General features: G+C 46.9%; 1 protein-coding gene across 1 annotated transcript in view; it reads left to right on the forward strand.

The window, feature by feature from the left end:
- Nucleotides 1-249: 249 nt before the first annotated feature.
- Nucleotides 250-18,834, forward strand: part of IRS1 (insulin receptor substrate 1) — a 76,080-nt gene continuing 57,495 nt past the window's right edge. The window contains exon 1 of the mRNA XM_074191258.1: nucleotides 250-4,208. Within this exon, the coding sequence (XP_074047359.1) occupies nucleotides 502-4,185 (3,684 nt within the window). The 5' untranslated portion in view covers nucleotides 250-501 and the 3' untranslated portion in view covers nucleotides 4,186-4,208. The remainder of the gene's footprint in view (nucleotides 4,209-18,834) is intronic.

Raw genomic sequence — 18,834 nt, forward strand, 5'->3', positions numbered from 1 at the left:
GCCCGCGCGGGGTGGGGGGCGTGTTTGTGGGTACGTGTGCGCGCCGCCGCTCCGGGGCGCCCCCGGCGCGGCCCCTCCGTCACGTGCGGCCCGGGCGGGAGGCCCCGCGCTTGTTGGGGTTCCGCAGCGCCGCGGGGGGGGCGCCGGCCCGGCTCCTCCCTCCCGCCCGCGGGCCCGGGGCGGCGGGGCGGGGCCGCGGAGGAGGAGGAGGAGGAGGAGGAGGAGGAGGAAGAGGCGGGCGGCGCAGCCTGCTCGGGCTCGGCGGCGGCGCGCCTCCCCTGGCCCAAGGATATTTAATTTGCCTCGGGAAGCGCGGCCGCCAGTGGAGGGCCGGGAGCGGCGGCCGGAGGAGGAGCGCGGCGCAGGGCGGCGCGGGCCCGCCTCCCCGTGCAGGAATCCGGGCCATGCGCCCGCGCCCCTCCCGGGGGGCGGCTGAGCGGGCCCCGCGCTCCCGGCCCCAGGGCACGGGCCGCCCCTGAGCCGGCTCCGCGCGGCCGCAGCATGGCCAGCCCTCCCGAGGGCCCCGGCGGCGGCGGCGGCTTCTCGGACGTGCGCAAGGTGGGCTACCTGCGGAAGCCCAAGAGCATGCACAAGCGCTTCTTCGTGCTGCGCGCCGCCAGCGAGGCCGGGGGCCCCGCGCGCCTGGAGTACTACGAGAACGAGAAGAAGTGGCGCCACAAGTCCGGGGCGCCCAAGCGCTCCATCCCGCTGGAGAGCTGCTTCAACATCAACAAGCGCGCCGACTCCAAGAACAAGCACCTGGTCGCGCTCTACACGCGCGACGAGCACTTCGCCGTGGCGGCCGACAGCGAGTCCGAGCAGGAGAGCTGGTACCAGGCGCTGCTGCAGCTGCACAACCGCGCCAAGGGCCACCCGGCGGCGCCGCACGAGGCCTCGGGCCCCGGCGGCCCGGGCGGCCCGGGCAGCGGCGGCGGCGGCGGCGGCGGCAGCCCGGGCCCCGGCGAGGCCGGCGAGGACGGCGGCTACGGCGACGCGGCGCCCGGGCCCGCCTTCAGGGAGGTCTGGCAGGTGATCCTGAAGCCCAAGGGCCTGGGCCAGACCAAGAACCTGATCGGCATCTACCGCCTGTGCCTCACCAGCAAGACCATCAGCCTGGTGAAGCTCAACTCGGAGGCGGCCGCCGTGGTGCTGCAGCTCATGAACATCCGGCGCTGCGGCCACTCGGAGAACTTCTTCTTCATCGAGGTGGGGCGCTCGGCCGTGACCGGGCCCGGCGAGTTCTGGATGCAGGTGGACGACTCGGTGGTGGCGCAGAACATGCACGAGACCATCCTGGAGGCCATGCGGGCCATGAGCGAGGAGTTCCGGCCGCGCAGCAAGAGCCAGTCGTCGTCGGGCTGCTCCAACCCCATCAGCGTGCCGCTGCGGCGCCACCACCTCAACAACCCGCCGCCCAGCCAGGTGGGGCTGAGCCGCCGCTCCCGCACCGAGAGCGTCACGGCCACGTCCCCGGCCGGGGCGGCGGCCGCCGGGGCCCGGCCCTGCTCGTTCCGCGTGCGCGCCTCCAGCGACGGCGAGGGCACCATGTCGCGGCCCGCCTCGGTGGACGGCAGCCCCGTGAGCCCGGGCGCCGGCCGCAGCCACGGCCCGCGGCAGCGCGGCGGCCCCGCGCGCCTGCACCCGCCGCTGCACCACAGCCGCTCCATCCCCATGCCCGCGGCGCGCCGCTCGCCCTCGGCCACCAGCCCGGTCAGCCTGTCGTCCAGCAGCACCAGCGGCCACGGCTCCACCTCGGACTGCCTCTTCCCGCGCCGCTCCAGCGCCTCGGTGTCCGGCTCGCCCAGCGACGGCGGCTTCGTGTCCTCGGACGAGTACGGCTCCAGCCCCGGCGACTTCCGCGGCTCGTTCCGCAGCGTCACGCCGGACTCGCTGGGCCACACGCCGCCGGCGCGGCCGGACGAGGAGCTGAGCGACTACATCTGCATGGGCGGCCCGGGCGGCCGGGCGCCCAACGGGCTGTGCGCGCCGCTGCCCCGCGGCGGGCCCCGCGCGCCCGGCCCGGCCGGCCCGGGGGACGAGGCCGAGCTGGACAAGGGCTTCCGCAAGAGAACGCACTCGGCGGGCACCTCGCCCACCGCCGCGCTGCACAAGGCGCCCGCGCCGCCCGCCGCCGCCGCCGCCGCCATCCAGGAGTACACGGAGATGGCGCCGCCCTACCCGCCGCGCCCGGCCTGCCGCCACTCCGCCTTCGTGCCCACCCGGCCCTACCCCGAGGAGGGGCCGGACCTCCCCCGCGCCGAGGCCGCCCCCCACCCGCGCGCCGACGCGCCCGCGCTCCCCACGGACGACGGCTACATGCCCATGTCCCCCGGCGTGGCCCCGCTGCCCGGCGGCGGCGGCGGCAGGAAGGGCGGCGCCGACTACATGCCCATGAGCCCCAAGAGCGTGTCGGCGCCCCAGCAGATCCTGCACCCCGGCCGGCGCCACGCGCAGCGCGTGGACCCCAACGGCTACATGATGATGTCCCCCAGCGGCAGCTGCTCCCCCGACGGCGCCGGCCCGGCCCCGGGGGCCCCCGCCGGCGCCTACGCCAAGCTGTGGACGAACGGGCTGGCCGGCCCCCACCCCGCGCCGCCCGGCCACCCCAAGCTCCCCGGGGAGGGCGGCGACTACATCAACATGTCCCCGGCCGGGGACTCGGCCGCCGGCAGCCCCTCCGACTGCTGCTGCTGCGGCGCCGAGGACGCGCAGGCCAAGGCCGCCTACTCCTTCTACTCGCTGCCCAGGTCCTTCAAGCACAGCCCGCAGCCGCCGCCGCCGCCGCCGCCGCCGCCGCCGCAGCGCCGGGGGGACCCGGAGGACGGGCCCCGGCTGCACCCCCTGCGCCTCGCCGGCGCCCCCGGCCGCCTCCTCTGCCCCGTGCCGGCCGACGACTCGTCCTCCGGCGACAGCCTGGGCGGAGGAGGGGGCGGCGCCCACGAGGGGGCCCACGGCCGCCACCACCACCACCACCACCAGCCCCTGCAGCCGCACCTGCCCCGCAAGGTGGACGTGGTGGCCCAGACCAAGAACCGCCTGGCTCGGCCCACCAGGCTGTCCCTGGACGGCCCCAAGGCCAGCACCTTACCCAGGGCCCGGGAGCAGCCCCAGCAGCCCCTTCTGCCTCCGGAGCCCAAGAGCCCGGGAGAGTACGTGAATATCGAGTTTGTGGGTGACCCGCCGGGCTACCCCCGCGGCCCCGCGGCCTCCCTCTGCTCCCCCGCGGTCAGGTGTCCGGCCCAGCGACAGCCGGCCCCCCGGGGCGGGGAGGACACGGGCTCCGAGGAGTACATGAACATGGACCTGAGGCCTCCCCGGAGGCCCGCCTGTCAAGACGGCTTTGTGGCCAAGGCCGGCAGGGCCTGCCCCCTGCCCGCCGGGGTGGGTGGCGTGTGTAGGCCCAGCCGCGTGGTGCCCAGCAGCCAGGATTATGTGACCATGCAGGTGGGTGGGCCCTGTCCGGGCTGCGCGGATGCCTCCCTAGGTTATGTGGTCATGCAGACCAGCGGGGCCTCCGAAGAGTCCGGGGTGCCCACCGCCACCGCCGCGGCTGCCGCCCCTTCCCCCTCTTTCACGGCCCCCTCCCCTTCTCTCCCCCAGCACCAAGGACAGGCGGAGCTGGCTGGCCGCCCATCCCTGCTAGGGGGTCCAAAGGGACCCGGAGGGATCAGCGCCTTCACCCGGGTGAGCCTCAGCCCCGGCCGCAACCAGAGTGCCAAAGTGATCCGGGCCGACCCCCAAGGGTGCCGGAGGCGGCACAGCTCGGAGACCTTTTCCTCTACTCCTACTTCTGCCCGGGGCAGCAACGTGGCTCTGCCCTTTGGGGTCGCTGGCGCAGGTGGCTCTGGGGCCCCTGGCAGCGGAGAAGATGTCAAACGCCACAGTTCTGCCTCCTTTGAAAATGTCTGGCTAAAGCCTGGGGATCTAGGGGGCCCACCCAGCAGGAAGGAGGCATCCCAAGGGAGTGGGGGGGCCACAGCCGGCTTAGAGAATGGACTCAACTACATAGACCTGGATTTGGTCAAGGATTTTAATCACCGGCCCCAGGAGTGTCCCCCTCTGCTGCAGCCTCCTCATCAGCCTTGTGGCAGCAGTGGTGGGGCCAGTGGCAACGGCTGCTCTGGCGAGGACCTAAACGCCTATGCGAGCATCAGCTTTCAGAAGCAGCCTGAGGACCTTCCCTAGCTCCTCCTGAAAAATCACAGCAGGTGAGTGTCCCAGAGAGAAATGCCACCTGCCCCTGACTGCCACCCTTCTTCCTACTTCTCCCCCCCCGCCCCCCCCGCACCTTGCAGGTCCTGCCCAGAGATCAGAGGGACACACACACACACACACACAGACACAGACACAGACAAAACAGATTCACTCAAAAACAGACAGGCACGTGCTCAGAGACACACACAGACACAAACATACACTCAGACACAGTCAGACATACACAACAGATAGACATATAGACACACTCAGACACACAGACACATAGACACACACACAGATAGACGTACACAGTCACACAGACATACACAAACACAGACACCATAGACACACACTTGAGAGACAGACACAATTATCACAGTAGTCTAAGGGCAAAGCTTAGACTATAACAGCTCAAACTATATTTGAAAAACCCCTGTCATTGTTTTGTCAGGAGACTAAGGGCTCTACTTAATGTGACACATGCAGGTAACTAAGTTTATAGATGTCTATATATGCAAATATATAGCACGTGTGTGAACATGTGTATACATGTGGATATTTACACAACACCAGGTCTAAGGCATGTGTAAGAGGAAGGATCCTAGTCTGTTTTGTCAGTAATTGCAACAGTATTTAAGAACAAAAACAATATCCACAGACAGGCCCCCAGGGTTAGTGTGGGGAGGAGGAGGAGGAGGAGGAGGGTGGATATCTTGCTACAAAATAACATTTTCTTGAGTTTTAAAGAATTGGCTTACCACTCCATCTGAGGTTGATTTAACTTACATTCAAGGTTGTCTTGTCAATTTGGGACTCTGGGGTCTCTTGTTTCAGAATGCTAAGCATCAGAAATGGGAAACCACATTCAAAATGCCCTTAAAAGATTTTTATCACAAAATTCTGATCTCATTTTTTTAAAAAAAACTATTAAGAATGAAGTAATAATGGGCAAAGAAATAAGATCTCTCTTTGTTCCTGAATCAATATTCCAATGATATTATTCACACGTAGACACATCATCTCTTAGGCATGACTGTTTTTCAGACAGGATATGTAGTAATCCTCTGCATGCAACTGGGACCCATTATTAGTGAAGAGTTATGGAGGTTCATTACAGTGTGTCTGTATTACAGTAGTCTGCTTTTGGAAATGTCTGTGCTGAGACTGAAATATCTATTGGGGGCTGCCGTCCAGTTTATTTAAAATTACTTAGGCTATTTCTGTTTGTGATGTTTGACAGGAAGGAGAGTTAAGTCAGAAAACATAGGGGATGTTTTTAAAGTGATTTTTTTTTTCATTACATAGAGCACAAATGAACTATATTAAATGCTGTCTTCTGTCCATTTCCTTTGCTGTTGATCTCTAAGCTTGAGAATAGATGTTTCAGTAGTAAATGTTGAAAGGTGATGGCTAAAATTGTATTGAGAATAAATAAAATTACTGTTGCCTATCCTTTCCTTCCCTTGAGTATGTTGCCTGGATGGTGGTCATAGCTGTACTTTTAGAATTGGCTACTAAGAAGTTTTCACCATTTGGAAACAATTTATTCTGGTGCACTAGTTATCTTGTGATCCTTTCTTATTCGTGTTTCAAAGATAAACTTTTTTTTTATCTTTTCTTTCTTAAGGGTACGTGTTCATTCATAAAGTCTTAATTTTGGTACTGACCTTGTCAGGCAAGTAAGTTAATTTCTAAAGGGACAATTTCCTTGATTCTGGTGGCTTTAGATATTTGACCCACATCAATCATTGTTTTGTCTTAGATGTATGAAAACATACTGACAGAAGGGCAGTGACATCAAATCAAGACTTTAGATTCTGGGATGCATCAGCAGAATGATGCTCACTTGTTTATTTTCAGTGTGTTTGCTTGACCCAGATGGGCTATGGTGTCTTGGGTGTAAATATTTGGAATTAAATTTATCAATGAAGAACTGTCCTGTTTCTTTGAAATTAGATTCCTTGGAGTATGAATCACTGGTAGAGTAGACAGAAGTAAAAAAAAAATGTTGTTTCATCATATTTATTCATAGCTACTCCGTAATTGAGCCAAAAAAGTGAGCAAGAAAATAGATCTTTAGTAATATTCTTCCCAAAGAGATATGTGTTCACCTTAGGTGGAAGAGATTCTCCAAAGTATATTCATTCATAAAATATTGTTCTTTATTTTGCCTTAAGCTTCCAGTTCTAGGCCAGTCTGTTAATTTCTATTGTGACCTTTCCTTTGCTTCCCAGTAGAGGAGATGTTCTTAAAATGGGCACTCCTGTCTTTTCAGGAAAAAATAATGCTTTGGGATAATCAAATCCAAAGAATCACAGAATAAGGAGTGTGTGTGGGTGGGGGGGAGGGTAATTCCTCAGTGTTGCTTAGTGAAATGGAAGTATGGGGTCTGTACAGTGCCTCTGTGTGGTTGGGGAGGGCTATTAAAATTAAATTGGGACCCATTTTCTTGAGGAATGTCTGCTTTAGGCCTGTTTTCAATTGTTCAGTTAAGAGATACTTTTCTTATCATGATACAAACCTGAATCCTATCAGTCTATGGCTAGACAGCCACTCCTAGAGCTAAGTTTTGCATTTGTTAAAAAAAAAAAAAAAACTCCCTTGAAACTTCCTGGGCAAAGGGGAATGTGGATCTCTGAGAGGCCGGAGGCACTAGTTAATTGTTTCCTTCTCTTTTATTTCCTTTTTCATTCCCCACCTTCTCTTTCCCTTTCCTTCTCCTCTTCCCCCCCCCCCCCCAGCCCCCCTTTTCACTGCCTCTCTCCTTCTCTCTGGTTTCTTGGTCTGTTCTGATTTTCCTTTCTGATGCAGACTCCCCATTTCAGCCAACAAGATTAAGTAGGTGCCACTCTCTGGGTGATGTCCTGCCCTCCGGGAGCTTCCAGGCCACCTAAAGGAGGGCTAGAGACCACTCAGAGGAACACAAGTTAGAATGCGAGGAGTGTTTTAGACAGATGGGAAGAACTAGAGATTAGTAGGGGGAGGATCCCTTTGAGTTTAGGAAAGGGGGGAAGGGAAGCATGTGTAGTTTATCCTCTGATCTCCCGCCTTTGTTTAGTGTTGACCCCCCTTTTCATCCCCCTCTTCCTTCCCCCCCTTCCCTGGTGGTTGTTTGTCAAGCTGTTCACCTTCAGAAGGAGGAGTTGGGAGCTCAGCTAGGCGGGGAGAGAGGAATGGGCGTGGATCCGAGGGGAGGAAAACAGAAGATCTGGGGGAGCTGGGAAATCTGGGTCTCTGGGCTAACCCCGGGGATTCCCAGAGCCTTCCCTTTACTTGCCTGTGGGCTAGCCGGTCGGCTCGGACTCTAAAAGAGCCCGCGGGACCTTGGCGGGACTTGGTCCCCATCCAGCTTCCAACCCACCCTCCACCTCCATTTGCTGGCAAGCCATGTGGGTTCTTGTTTTGTCCTCCTCCTCCTTTCCTTTTGGTCCTTTGTTTTGACTTAGGGCACTACCTTTTATTCTTTTGCGGATTTTAGGTGGTCTAATGTATCCCCGAGACTTCTCCTGGGTGATCCTCCATACCCCAAATTCTTGCCCTCCCCCGAGCTTTTGGGTTCCCCCCCCCCCGTCCCAGGGCACTCCTAATGCCCCCTCTCCCCTTTTTTGTGCACCCCGCCTGCCCTGCTCCCTAGTTTCAGTTTTCTGCCAGACCCCCGTCACCCACCTTTTTCGGAGGTGGCAGATGTGGACAGGGTTCCCCGATGACCAGGCTCTAGGGGGAGGTTGGGTGGCAGCAGGGTGAGCACAGTGGCTCTGGTGCCTGGCACAGCCTGTGAAGACTGGCAAGGGCCAGGCATGGAAGAACTGGCAGTGGTGACTTGGTTTGGGGAAGGGGCCCTGGGGACGGAGGCAGGGCTGCAGCTGGGGCTCCACTTTAGCCAACCCAGGCCCTTTCCCTTGGGGGGGGGGGTCTCCCCCAGTGGCCAGGAGGTGTCAGCCAGCCACGATCCAGCTACTGTGTTGATTTAAACATTGAGCACCCCCTTCTTCCCTTCCTCCCCCAAGGTTTGTAAACCCTTTGCATTTACTCCTCCTCCTGAACTCAGGAAGGAAAATAGATCAGAACAGCTTGATGGCAGGCTAGAAACATAGAGCCCTCTTGTTTTAAAATAAGGAAAAGCCCTTAAATGTTCCCCCCTCCTTTTTTGGTATCCCCAGCACCCAACACATTTCCCTGCTCACAGAAGGTGCTTAATAAATGGCTCTTGAGGTCTAGTAGGCTCCTAATAAATGCTTGTGGTTGTTGTTGCTATTGCTAAAGATAATTAAACTGGTGCCTGGGCTGTTTTCTTACCAGTCTCTTCCTTGACTCTTATTTGGAGGTCTCCTTAACTGCATGTGCTGGGGAAATTTCATGTAGGACTGGGCTGGCCTGCAGTGGGCTGGGCTGGGCTGGGCTGGCAGTTTCCAAGGGAACCTTGGGTTTTAATCTTACTAAGGAAAAGGAGGGATTCAATGAGAGAAATACAGATACAGTAATTCAAGCCTTTTGTGACATTCTCCTCTAATGACTCATCCTTCCAAAAGCCCATATCTAATTCCAAAAGGTTTAAAAAGAATCCTAACCAGTAACTATGAATTAGGGAGCTAAAGAGGTAATAGCTATGGACATTTAAATTTGCAAAAGCTTCAGTATTTTGTTAGGTCATTATAAATTTTAAATCAGTCTAGCATAGTTTTAAGTTATTTAATTTATTGAATTAATAACATGGATTTTCAAAGTTAGTCGCATTTTGTTGCGGTTACATGTTATAATATGAAATATAGACACAAATTGCATAAATTACATATCTAATATGAAACCTAGACTTGCCATCTTCATATATGATCATCTCTTCTGATCTCTTCCTCTCTTAAACAAAAAAAAGGAAAGATGAAAAGAAGGGGATGTGGGGAAGAAGCACTTTTCCTCAGGACTGACTTGTGTGACCTTTGTTCCCTTTCTGGCTTCAACTGGCTCAACTCAGAGTTCCCTTCCTGCACTGAACCATATGTCCTGAAGGCAGTGCTTTTCTTTGGGTGCTGATTGAAACATCATAAGGGAACAGTGTATGATTTGGCATGTTATATTAAAAAAAATGTTATGTCCTAGAGCAACTTCCAAGCAGAATGTGAAGTCCTTTGATTTCAAAATAACTTTAACAACAGAGTTCAAGTCACCCACAAATTACCTCTCTAACCCTGTTTAGACTAATTCTCAAGGTTTAAAAATAAAATCCCATAACTGTCAATTCTTAAACTTCTTCCTCCCCCAAACCATTTTTTCATATGATAGTCTACTTTTGGATGAATAGTTAGGAGCTCCCGCCACCGCTATTGTCCAAAGAATAAATAAATGCTGTCCATGGTATTGACTTTAAAAGCCAGGACTTGGAATTATCCAGGATGTTTTTCTGTTTGTGGATAAATCCTCTTAATCAGGTCCTAAAATGAAACCCGAGTTCTCAGGAGGTAACTACTACTACTATTTCTTTACTGGGTCAGATTTAAAGGCACATTCAGGTATAAAAAGATATGCCTTTTGTATATTGGGTTTAGCCTAGTGGACATCACAAAACCCTTGTTTCACCAGTTGTAGATTTATGAGGTATAGATACTGTATTACCCAGACATAGATCCTGAAGGAGGATCCTCAGCTTATTCCCTGGTTGGTCCCGATAAATTAGGGAATACTTGGGTATCTTTAATGTTTGGAAAGAAATTGTCCAGATTCTAATAGGTAAACTTGAGGCCTGACACTCAGTAATAGATCCTTCTCTTCAATCCACCTGAGAAGAATTCTGGTCTGTCAGTCATGGGGTTGTTGGTGGAAGCTTGGATGGTACCACTTAGAGCATGCCATATTTCAACCATGTTGTGCAGCCATGAATGTACTCTTATTATGACTAATCTTGGTGTTCAGTTTAATTTTGTCCTATTTTAGCATCCATAAGATTTAGTTAGACATTCAGGCAAGAAGAAAGCATCTGAAAAGCTTCACCCACTTAATGTGGTGCTTTTGCATTTATGTTGTTGTTCAGTTGTGTCCAATTTTCCTTGGCTTCGTTTAGGATTTTCTTGATAAAGATTTGCCATTTCTTTCTCTAGTTCATTTGATAGATGAGGTAAAAAAGATTAAATGAGTTGGTTGGCGTCATATAGCTAGTAAGTATCTGATGCTGAATTTGAACCCAAGTCTTCCTGAGGGTCTATCCACTGCACCGGCTAGCTGCCTTTCTTGTGCCTTTGCATTTTTACGCCTGAGTGATTTGGTGAATTGAAGAAACAACCTTGGAACCTGGAAAAACAAAACTCCTTTGATACATGCTTGCTATATGACCCTGGGTTGTTGTCCTTACTTGAAGAAGACCCAACTGACCTCACAAAGTTAGGTCAAGGTATAATGTGGCTGATCAGACTAATTTTATTTCAGAGGGCTCCATCATAGGTTGGGCACAACTAGTCCATATGTCTCTATAAGGGCAAGTCCCCTATAAGTTGCAAAAAAAAAAAAAGGTGAAAACCTGAAATAGTAAGAGAATTTCCTAATTCAGAAGTTCTCTGTGTCACTTAAATCACAGGTCCAGTTTCTTTCTCTGTTGAGAAATCCTATGGATTGGTTTTTCCTGTTTAGGAAAAAATATTTAAACATTTCTTGCGCTGATTAAAGTAGTTTGGTCTCAAATTTTCTTCTTTAGGTTTTCTGAGCAGTTTACATTGGATTATGCATGGTGTTTCCAGTTTTCTCCTGAGGACTGAGTTTTTGCTGTACTCTGGAACTCTAAGCTTTCTGTACTTTGCACCTGGAGAATTTCATAAATCATTAGAATAGTCCATTGACTTTTTTCATTCATTGCTTCATTGATTTAGCCTTTTCCAATCCTTCTCTAACCATGGTAGTAATCAGATAAATTTCTTAGCTCTGTAATATATAAATGTTACCTTTTCAGTTTTAATGGCAATTCAGTTTAATGGTGCTCTTAACAATCTGAAAAACTATCACTGTCCTGCTTACTTTCTTTGCCCTTCAAGAAATGAAATATTGGTTAAGGTAGCAGTTTATTTTTCTACTTTATAGAGTTTTTGGTAATTGCATTCAAAAGAGGCATTCTCTTATAATAGCTACTAGAGTGGAGTGATTTCTATAAATGGTCCCATGAAGAAACAAGGGTATTATAAATTCTTTTTTCTGATGAAAATACTTTGTTTTTAAAGTAAGCATTTTTCTTCTATAGTTTCTGTATCTTTCGATTCATAGATATGCCCAAGTTTAAGAAACAGCCCTTACAATTTTTCCTTCATTTTTATTTTCAGATAAATTCTGAAGGAGAAAAAAACACTTTGATTTATTTTTATTGAATTCTATTTTAATATTGGACAGTGAATAGAGCACCAATCTAGAGTCAGGAAGACCTGTGCAAATTCATTCTCAGACAGTTACTAGCAGTGGGACCTTGGGCAAGTCACGTGATTCTGCCCCAGTTTCCTCATCTGTCAAAATGAACTGAAGAAGGAAATGGTAAACCGCGCCAGTATCTTTGCCAAGAATACCCCAAACAGGATCACAAGAAGTCGGACATGTCTGAACAACAGCCGCAATGATTTTAGAGACCTAAAGCTTTCAAATCATGGAATATAATACTAGCTGTATGATTATACCGAAAGCACTTCTCTTCTCAGGCCTAGAGGCAAGACTACAGTTTACAGATGAGTTGTCAGTCTATATTGGTGGATATACTTAATGTTTACCAGGAGTTCCCTAAATAAATGAAAATCATAGTTTGGGATTCTTACCCCTCCCCCTTCCAAAAAAGCATCCCTTTTGAAAATGAAAGAGAACTATCTTAGTAGGTCAAAGAAAAGTAGGCTTGTTGTAGTCATCACTTCTTTGCTTTTCCTTTCTCTCTTATAGGACAGGAACCCACTCGAGGGCAGGTACTTTTTCATTTATTTCTTCCTACCTCTAGTGATTAGCATAGTTTCTGGCCAACCATACGCAATGAATCGAAGTTTCTTTTTGATTGGTCATTCACATAGAGATGATTATATTTGTCTTCAACTAAATTCACAAAGATTGGAATACTTTTTTTTTTTATATAATATGCCTTAGGTCATTTGAGTTCTTCAAAAAAAAGAAAGCCTTGGTGTAGGGTTTATATATGATCTGTCTCTTAAAATCTCTGGGTTTTTTTTGTTAGATAAATATAGTATGATTCAGTCACTTAAAAAACATAATTTGAAATAATTAGATTTAGGGCCACTTTATAGGCTTTTAAATCTCATATTCTGTTTTTAATTAAAATGATATTTGCAATACCAAAACTCTGTCCTGTATCCATAGATGCATCTAAGACTGTCATGAATCAGAGGGTGAATCTCCTCTTTTTAGTCCTATCTTCAGTTCCTTATTGTATTGTACCAAACTGTTTCGGTAATGTATTAATATGTGCTGAAATGCCTTAACAAATAATAAATTAAGATATGTTTATTCTTAGCATGGGAAGTGAACCTAAAAGGTTATAAGCTGTGGTGAGTAAAAGAGTCTTTCATCAACTCTCCATTGGTTTTGTTTTGTTAACTCAAAGGCAGTGATGGGCATCCTCTGATCTTCTTTGACACATCTGGGTCACACTGTTGAAGCATCACTTAATCCTAAGTAGCTGCTAGTTGTGTTGTCTGGTGTGATCAAAGGAGGTGCTTGCAGTTTATCATTGCTTCTCATTGTTTTCACTTAAAATATTTTAAAAATATCTTTTGTAGCCTGCATTTTCTTCAATTGGACTTTTTGCTTTCAGGTAGTTCAGACTGTCTTTAAAAGATCATAGGTTCAGATCCAGAAGGAGCCTTAAAGGTCCAGCTCAAATAGAATAGGAATTTAGAAAACCACAAATTAGCATTGTCTTTGTTGTTTTGTATTTTTAATTATTTGATCACTGGTTTCCCAATTATGATTTAATCTGCTTCTAGTCTCACTGGCAAGTAAGGCAACTGTGTTTAATGTCTCTGATCTAATCTAACTCTTTTTGCAAATGAAGAAACTGAGTCTCATGGAAATTGTGACTTGTTATAAATCATAGAGCTAGAGAGTATGTCTGTGGGGGGGGTATCTGAGTTTAGGGCCTCAATTCTCCCCATTGTTGTATCAAAAAAACCCCAATTTTCACATAAAATCTTGTTGTGGAGGCATTTGGGCATCCTTTTCAGCTGCCAGGGTCTTCCCATCCCACCTCCCAAACATACTTTGTGGGCATCTAGGTGTCAGAGTAGAAAAAGTATCTGAATTGGAATCACAAAGAAAGACTTGGGTATAAATCCTGCTTCTTTTGCTTCCTGTGTGCACCTGGATAAATCACTTATCTTTTCTCAATCTCCATAGGGAGGTTTTTGGATCAAATATATACATACATACATACATACATACGTACATACATACATACATCTAAATAGCTAGAGGTGGTAGATGGTAGCTGATACAGATAACATAAATAAGAGATCTTGGTGAAAACAAGATGGATAATAGATGAGTGATATTTGATAGGTGGTAGATAAAATGATAGGTCATAGATTGACATTAAGTACCTTATTAATCTTAAAACTCTAAACTAGTGATTATTATAATTTAATTTAGATAGACTTTGGTATGTTCGTATATCATGGGGAATGGTGTTTTAGATGCTTGTTGATTGAATGAACTGGAACAGGTAGTATACCTTATTTCCCTTTCATCTTCCACTTCTTAATCTCCTTCTTCCCCATTATAAAATTCCCCGTTCTTTGGAAAAGGAAGCTACTCTTTTTAATGGAGAAAGTGTTAATGGTAATCAGATCAATAAAAGTCTTTAATTTGGTACCTATTAGGTGATTATCCCTATTTGGGATGTTGGAAAGTAACCCAGTAAATAGTAAAACAGTTTCCCAGGCTGTGTGTTTGTGTGTGTGTGTGTGTGTGTGTGTGTGTGTGTGTGTGTGTCTGACCATAACACCTATAAACCTTGTGACCTTGAGAAAAATACCTCAATTTCCTCATACTACCTATCTCACAGGCTAGTCATGAAGGCCAAATGAGACCACTCCATTTAAAGGGATTTATAAACCATAAAATACACAAACATATGAACTGTTACTGGTTTTGTGAACTTTCCTTATCCTGACTTGAAAAAGTAGTGAGATCACTCAGAAATGTTATAAATCAGAGATGTGAACTTATTCAAACATTTGCAGATTATTTTTTTTTTTTTGGTTTGATGAGTTTTCTCATGCTCAAATGAAGCCCCTGAATCTAAAGTTAGCATCTGCAAGGACCTTTTTTTTTTTTTTTTGGCTATGGGTGGTTGATTTTTATTTTTAGTAGAAAAAGATGCTAACCCTGAGAACTCTAAACTTTTGTCATTTTTCAGCTGCAAGTCTAGCCTTCTCTAAGGTTTTTGACTTTACTGTGTTAGATTCTCTTTTTCTCTTTCTCCCTTCTTTCCTTTCTCTTTCTCTTCTTTCTCTGTCTTCCTTTCTTTTTCTCTCATTCTCTTTTTCTTTCTTCCTTCCACTCTCTGTCTCTCTGTCTCTGTCCCTTCCTTCCCTTTTTCTTCCTCTCATCCTTTCTCTCTTCCTTCTTTGCTCTTTCTCTCTGTCTTTCTTTTTGTGAATGGATTGAAGCATTCAGGAAGCCTTGCATTTTGATACCTCCTCCCCACCCCAAAAGAAAACAACATAATCTTCTCAAAGAGTTTCTAACAGCCTTTTACAGAGATATAAATAGGACTTTCTTGTCTTCAGTAAGTTTTATATCTTGCTATTATTTCTCAGACTTTGAAGCTTAGTAAACCCAGCAAATTTAGTCAAACATCCAACTGTTAAATAAATCTTCTGAAAGACCTCATGGAGATTCACCTCATCTCAATCTTCCCACCCTTCTTTATACTAAGGACAACAACCACCAGTATATTTTCTTTCTTTCTTTCTTTTAAACTTTTTTTAAAGATTTTATTTATTTTGAGTTTTACAATTTTCCCCCTAATCTTACTTCCTTCCCCCCACCCCACCCCACAGAAGACAGTTTGCCAGTCTTTACATTGTTTCCATGGTATACATTGATCCAAATTGAATGTGATGAAAGAGAAATGATATCCTTAAGGAAGAAACATAAAATATAAGAGATGGCAGGATCAGACAATAAGATATCAGTTTTTTTCCCAAATTAAAGGTAATAGTCCTTGGTCTTTGTTCAAACTCCACAGTTCTTTCTCTGGATACAGATGGTATTCTCCATCGCAGATAGCCCCAAATTGTCCCTGATGGAATGAGCAAGTACATCAAGGTTGATCATCACCCCCCATGTTGAACATCATACTTTCTTGATAATGTCTGTGCTTTCATTTTATATAGTTTCATTTTTATTTTTTGATCTTTAAGTGTGCAATTATTTTATTTCCTTGCCCCAGTAGCAAGAACTTAATTTACACAGGAACCTGTAGCTAGTACAAAAATTGGCAAAGAGAGGTGTCTCCCCATTAGAGAGAGGGAACCAGGTTTTCATTAAAGCAAAGATGGGATTAAATGGCTGTGCTCAACACCCTTTTCTCTTCTCTCCAAAAAGAGAAAACAGTAATCAAAACCAACTAAATACATCTTGATCCAGAACTTTCTAACCAGCTGCTTTGGTTAATAATGAATGAATATGGAGCAAAGGAGTTGTATTTATCAGCCATTTATGTGTATATAGGAGTAAGAATGCTAGTAGGGAGCTCTCCTCTTACCCCCTATTTCCCAAATCTTTCCTCCTTATACCCAGAATGGTAGTGTTTAAAAACTTCCAACATATTGTTGGAATGTTTGAAGGTTACTTAAATCCAGGGCAGATAAGTTTAATTTTTCTGTATTTAAAAGATAACCAGAGAAAGAGGTTGGGACAGAGATTTTCAATAACATCAGTTTAGTGATATAGCCTACCTACCCCGCCTTTCCAGAATCCACAGAATTCAGAGCCACATTCTGTTTGTAATTTCTCCATCCCTGGGACATTTCATGAGACCACTGGGCAGGAAGGTGTAGAAAGGAGTTCAGGGTTCTTATTTCCTCTTTGGTCCCCAGGCCTGGCCCTCAATTTAGAAGGACAGGAAGAGATGCAAGTTCTTGACTCAACACCTACCTGAAACACATAGAGAAGCCAATATTCTCTCCTTGTTCTCCACATTCCATTTTTTTCTGTGAAGTCTATAGAAAGAAGCCAAATAAGGCAGGCAATAGTGGTTATAATTCTAGTCATATTTCCCTTGAGAATGATACTTAGGGATAGTGGAGAGGATCAAGGCCATAGTAGGCTATGGAAGAGATTTGCCAAGGAGGGATGATAAAAACAATTTTAATTAAATACTTGGGTATAGAGCATCCACACCTCTTCTACCAAGATATCTAAATGAGTTTCCCACCTTCCAGGGCAAGAACACTGGGAACCCCTTCATGGACAGAGACATTTGAAAAATTCTTAAGATTCTCAAGACTTCTATGTAATACAACAAAGACCAATTTGCAGGATGGGAAGAGGCAAGAAGGTTGGGTTTCCTCACCATTTCTTGATCATACAGGTCAAAAACTCCCCCCCCCAAGACATGTCAAAGCAACTCTGTCCTACAATGTCATCTTCTACTCGTAGACACCCTCATCACTATAGACTCTGTAGAAGAATAGTCTTTTGCATGATTGTCCTCATGAAGTCAGTCCTTGTAGGTAGGATAATGCTGTTGACAATGGTGAAGGTCTCAGGGCACCAGATGCTTTCCTTTGTCCAGATCAGGGACTCTGGCATTTAGGAGCCTTCTCCACAATTTCAGGGACTTTATTAGGATATTTATTCCAGTCTTCACCCCTGCTTTTTTCTAGTACTAGAAGAGATGATCCTCCTTGTGTTGGAATTTCATGATGCCTCTTAGCATCTTATCTCTCCCTGGACTGATTCTGAATCTGGCTTCCCCCAGATGGAGCCAGTGAGAGCACTGGCTTTGCCCATCATTGCTACCCTGTCCTTTCTGCCCTACCAGCCTGCTGACAACACTCAGAATGGAAGCCCCAGGTGTCCCAGGCTGGTTCTCTGGAATTGTGGTTGGTTCTTGACATGATTGAGAACTCTTAAATCTTTTAAAATTCTTCTTGTTTATGATACAAAGTAAAGTTGTTCTGCTGGTTCAGTTACCTTCACTTTGCATCAGTTCAAAAAAGTCTTTACAGATTTCTCTGAAACCAACTGTTATAGCATTTCTTATGGCACAATACTATTCCTTTAAATTCATGTACCATAATTTGTTTAGCAATTCTCCAATTGGGGACATCTTGTTAGTTTCCAGGTATTTTCCAGGACAAAAAGAGCTGCTCTAAATCTTTATGTAGATATGGGTCAATTTCCTCTCTCACTAATCTCTGTGTATAGATCTTGTAGTGGCATCCCTGGATCAAAGGGTATGCACAAGTTAGTAACATTGGGGCCATAGTTTCAAATTGTTGTTCAGAATAAGCAGTACTAATTTACAGCGTTTCCAGCTGTGCCCGTTTGATTAATGTGCCTGTCCCACAACCCCTCCAGAATTTGTCATTTCCCTTTTTTTTTGGTCATCTTTGCTATTCTGATGGGTTTGAGGTAATTTAATTTTAATTTCTCTATTAGTGATTTGGAGCAGTTCTTCATAGTTATTGTTGGCATGGATTTTTTCCCCCTTGAAAAGTCTTTCAATGATTTTTGATTGCAGAATGGATCTCGAGGCTTCAAAACAATTATTTTTTTTTAAAAGAAGGAACCTTAGAGATCATCTAATCTATACCCCTCATATAATAGATGAACTTAACCAGAGAGGTTAAGATCCCATAAATTAAAAGTCAAACTCAGAACCTCTGACTAGAAGAGCAGTGTTTTTCTTTAACATTATAGTCTACCCAAATTGCTTTAGTGGAAGACACCAAGAGGAAGACTAGGTTTCTATTTTTTCCATTTTTCTTCCTCACCATTTCCCCCCACTCTTCTATCCATGATTAATGTAACTCAATTACCCTGGGTCTTAATTAACACCCTAACTGCCTGAATACAGGAGGTCAGACCCTGACTCAGTAGAAAGAACTTGTAATCTGGGGCTAATATCTATATAAACATTGGGTAAATTATTCAACCTTCTTTGGACCTCAGTTTCTTCCATCTAAAAAATGAAGGGGGTTGAACTAGATCATAACATGTTAGATTTAGAAGCTGGAAGGAATGAATTATTATTAGAAGATCTGAATGAAATGTAAGGTTCCTTTCAGCTCTTAAGTTAATCAATGATCCTGTGATCTGCTCTTTTAAGGTCTCTTTCCAGGTCTGAAATGTAAAAGGGAGACACAAGTAAAAGCAAGGTCATTTGAGTTAGAGACCTTTGTAAGGGTTGAGGGAGGGATTTTTTTCCTTTTGAATGCAAGTCTAGGTTTTGATAAGACAGATTTACTTATGAAAAACAAATAGATGTGTTTTGTGTGTGTATGTGTGTATGTGTGTGTGGTATATTACTTATAAATCTTTGATCTAGCCTACTTAGACATTTTTATCTTATCATAGTCAAATGCCTTCAATGTTTCTGTTGCCTAATTTCAAGGGAGCTTTCTGATTGAGGGAGAGGATGAATCTCTCTGGGTTTCTTTTGGA

This window comes from Macrotis lagotis, chromosome 6 (assembly GCF_037893015.1).
Source record: "Macrotis lagotis isolate mMagLag1 chromosome 6, bilby.v1.9.chrom.fasta, whole genome shotgun sequence".
NCBI classification, from domain to species: domain Eukaryota; kingdom Metazoa; phylum Chordata; class Mammalia; order Peramelemorphia; family Peramelidae; genus Macrotis; species Macrotis lagotis.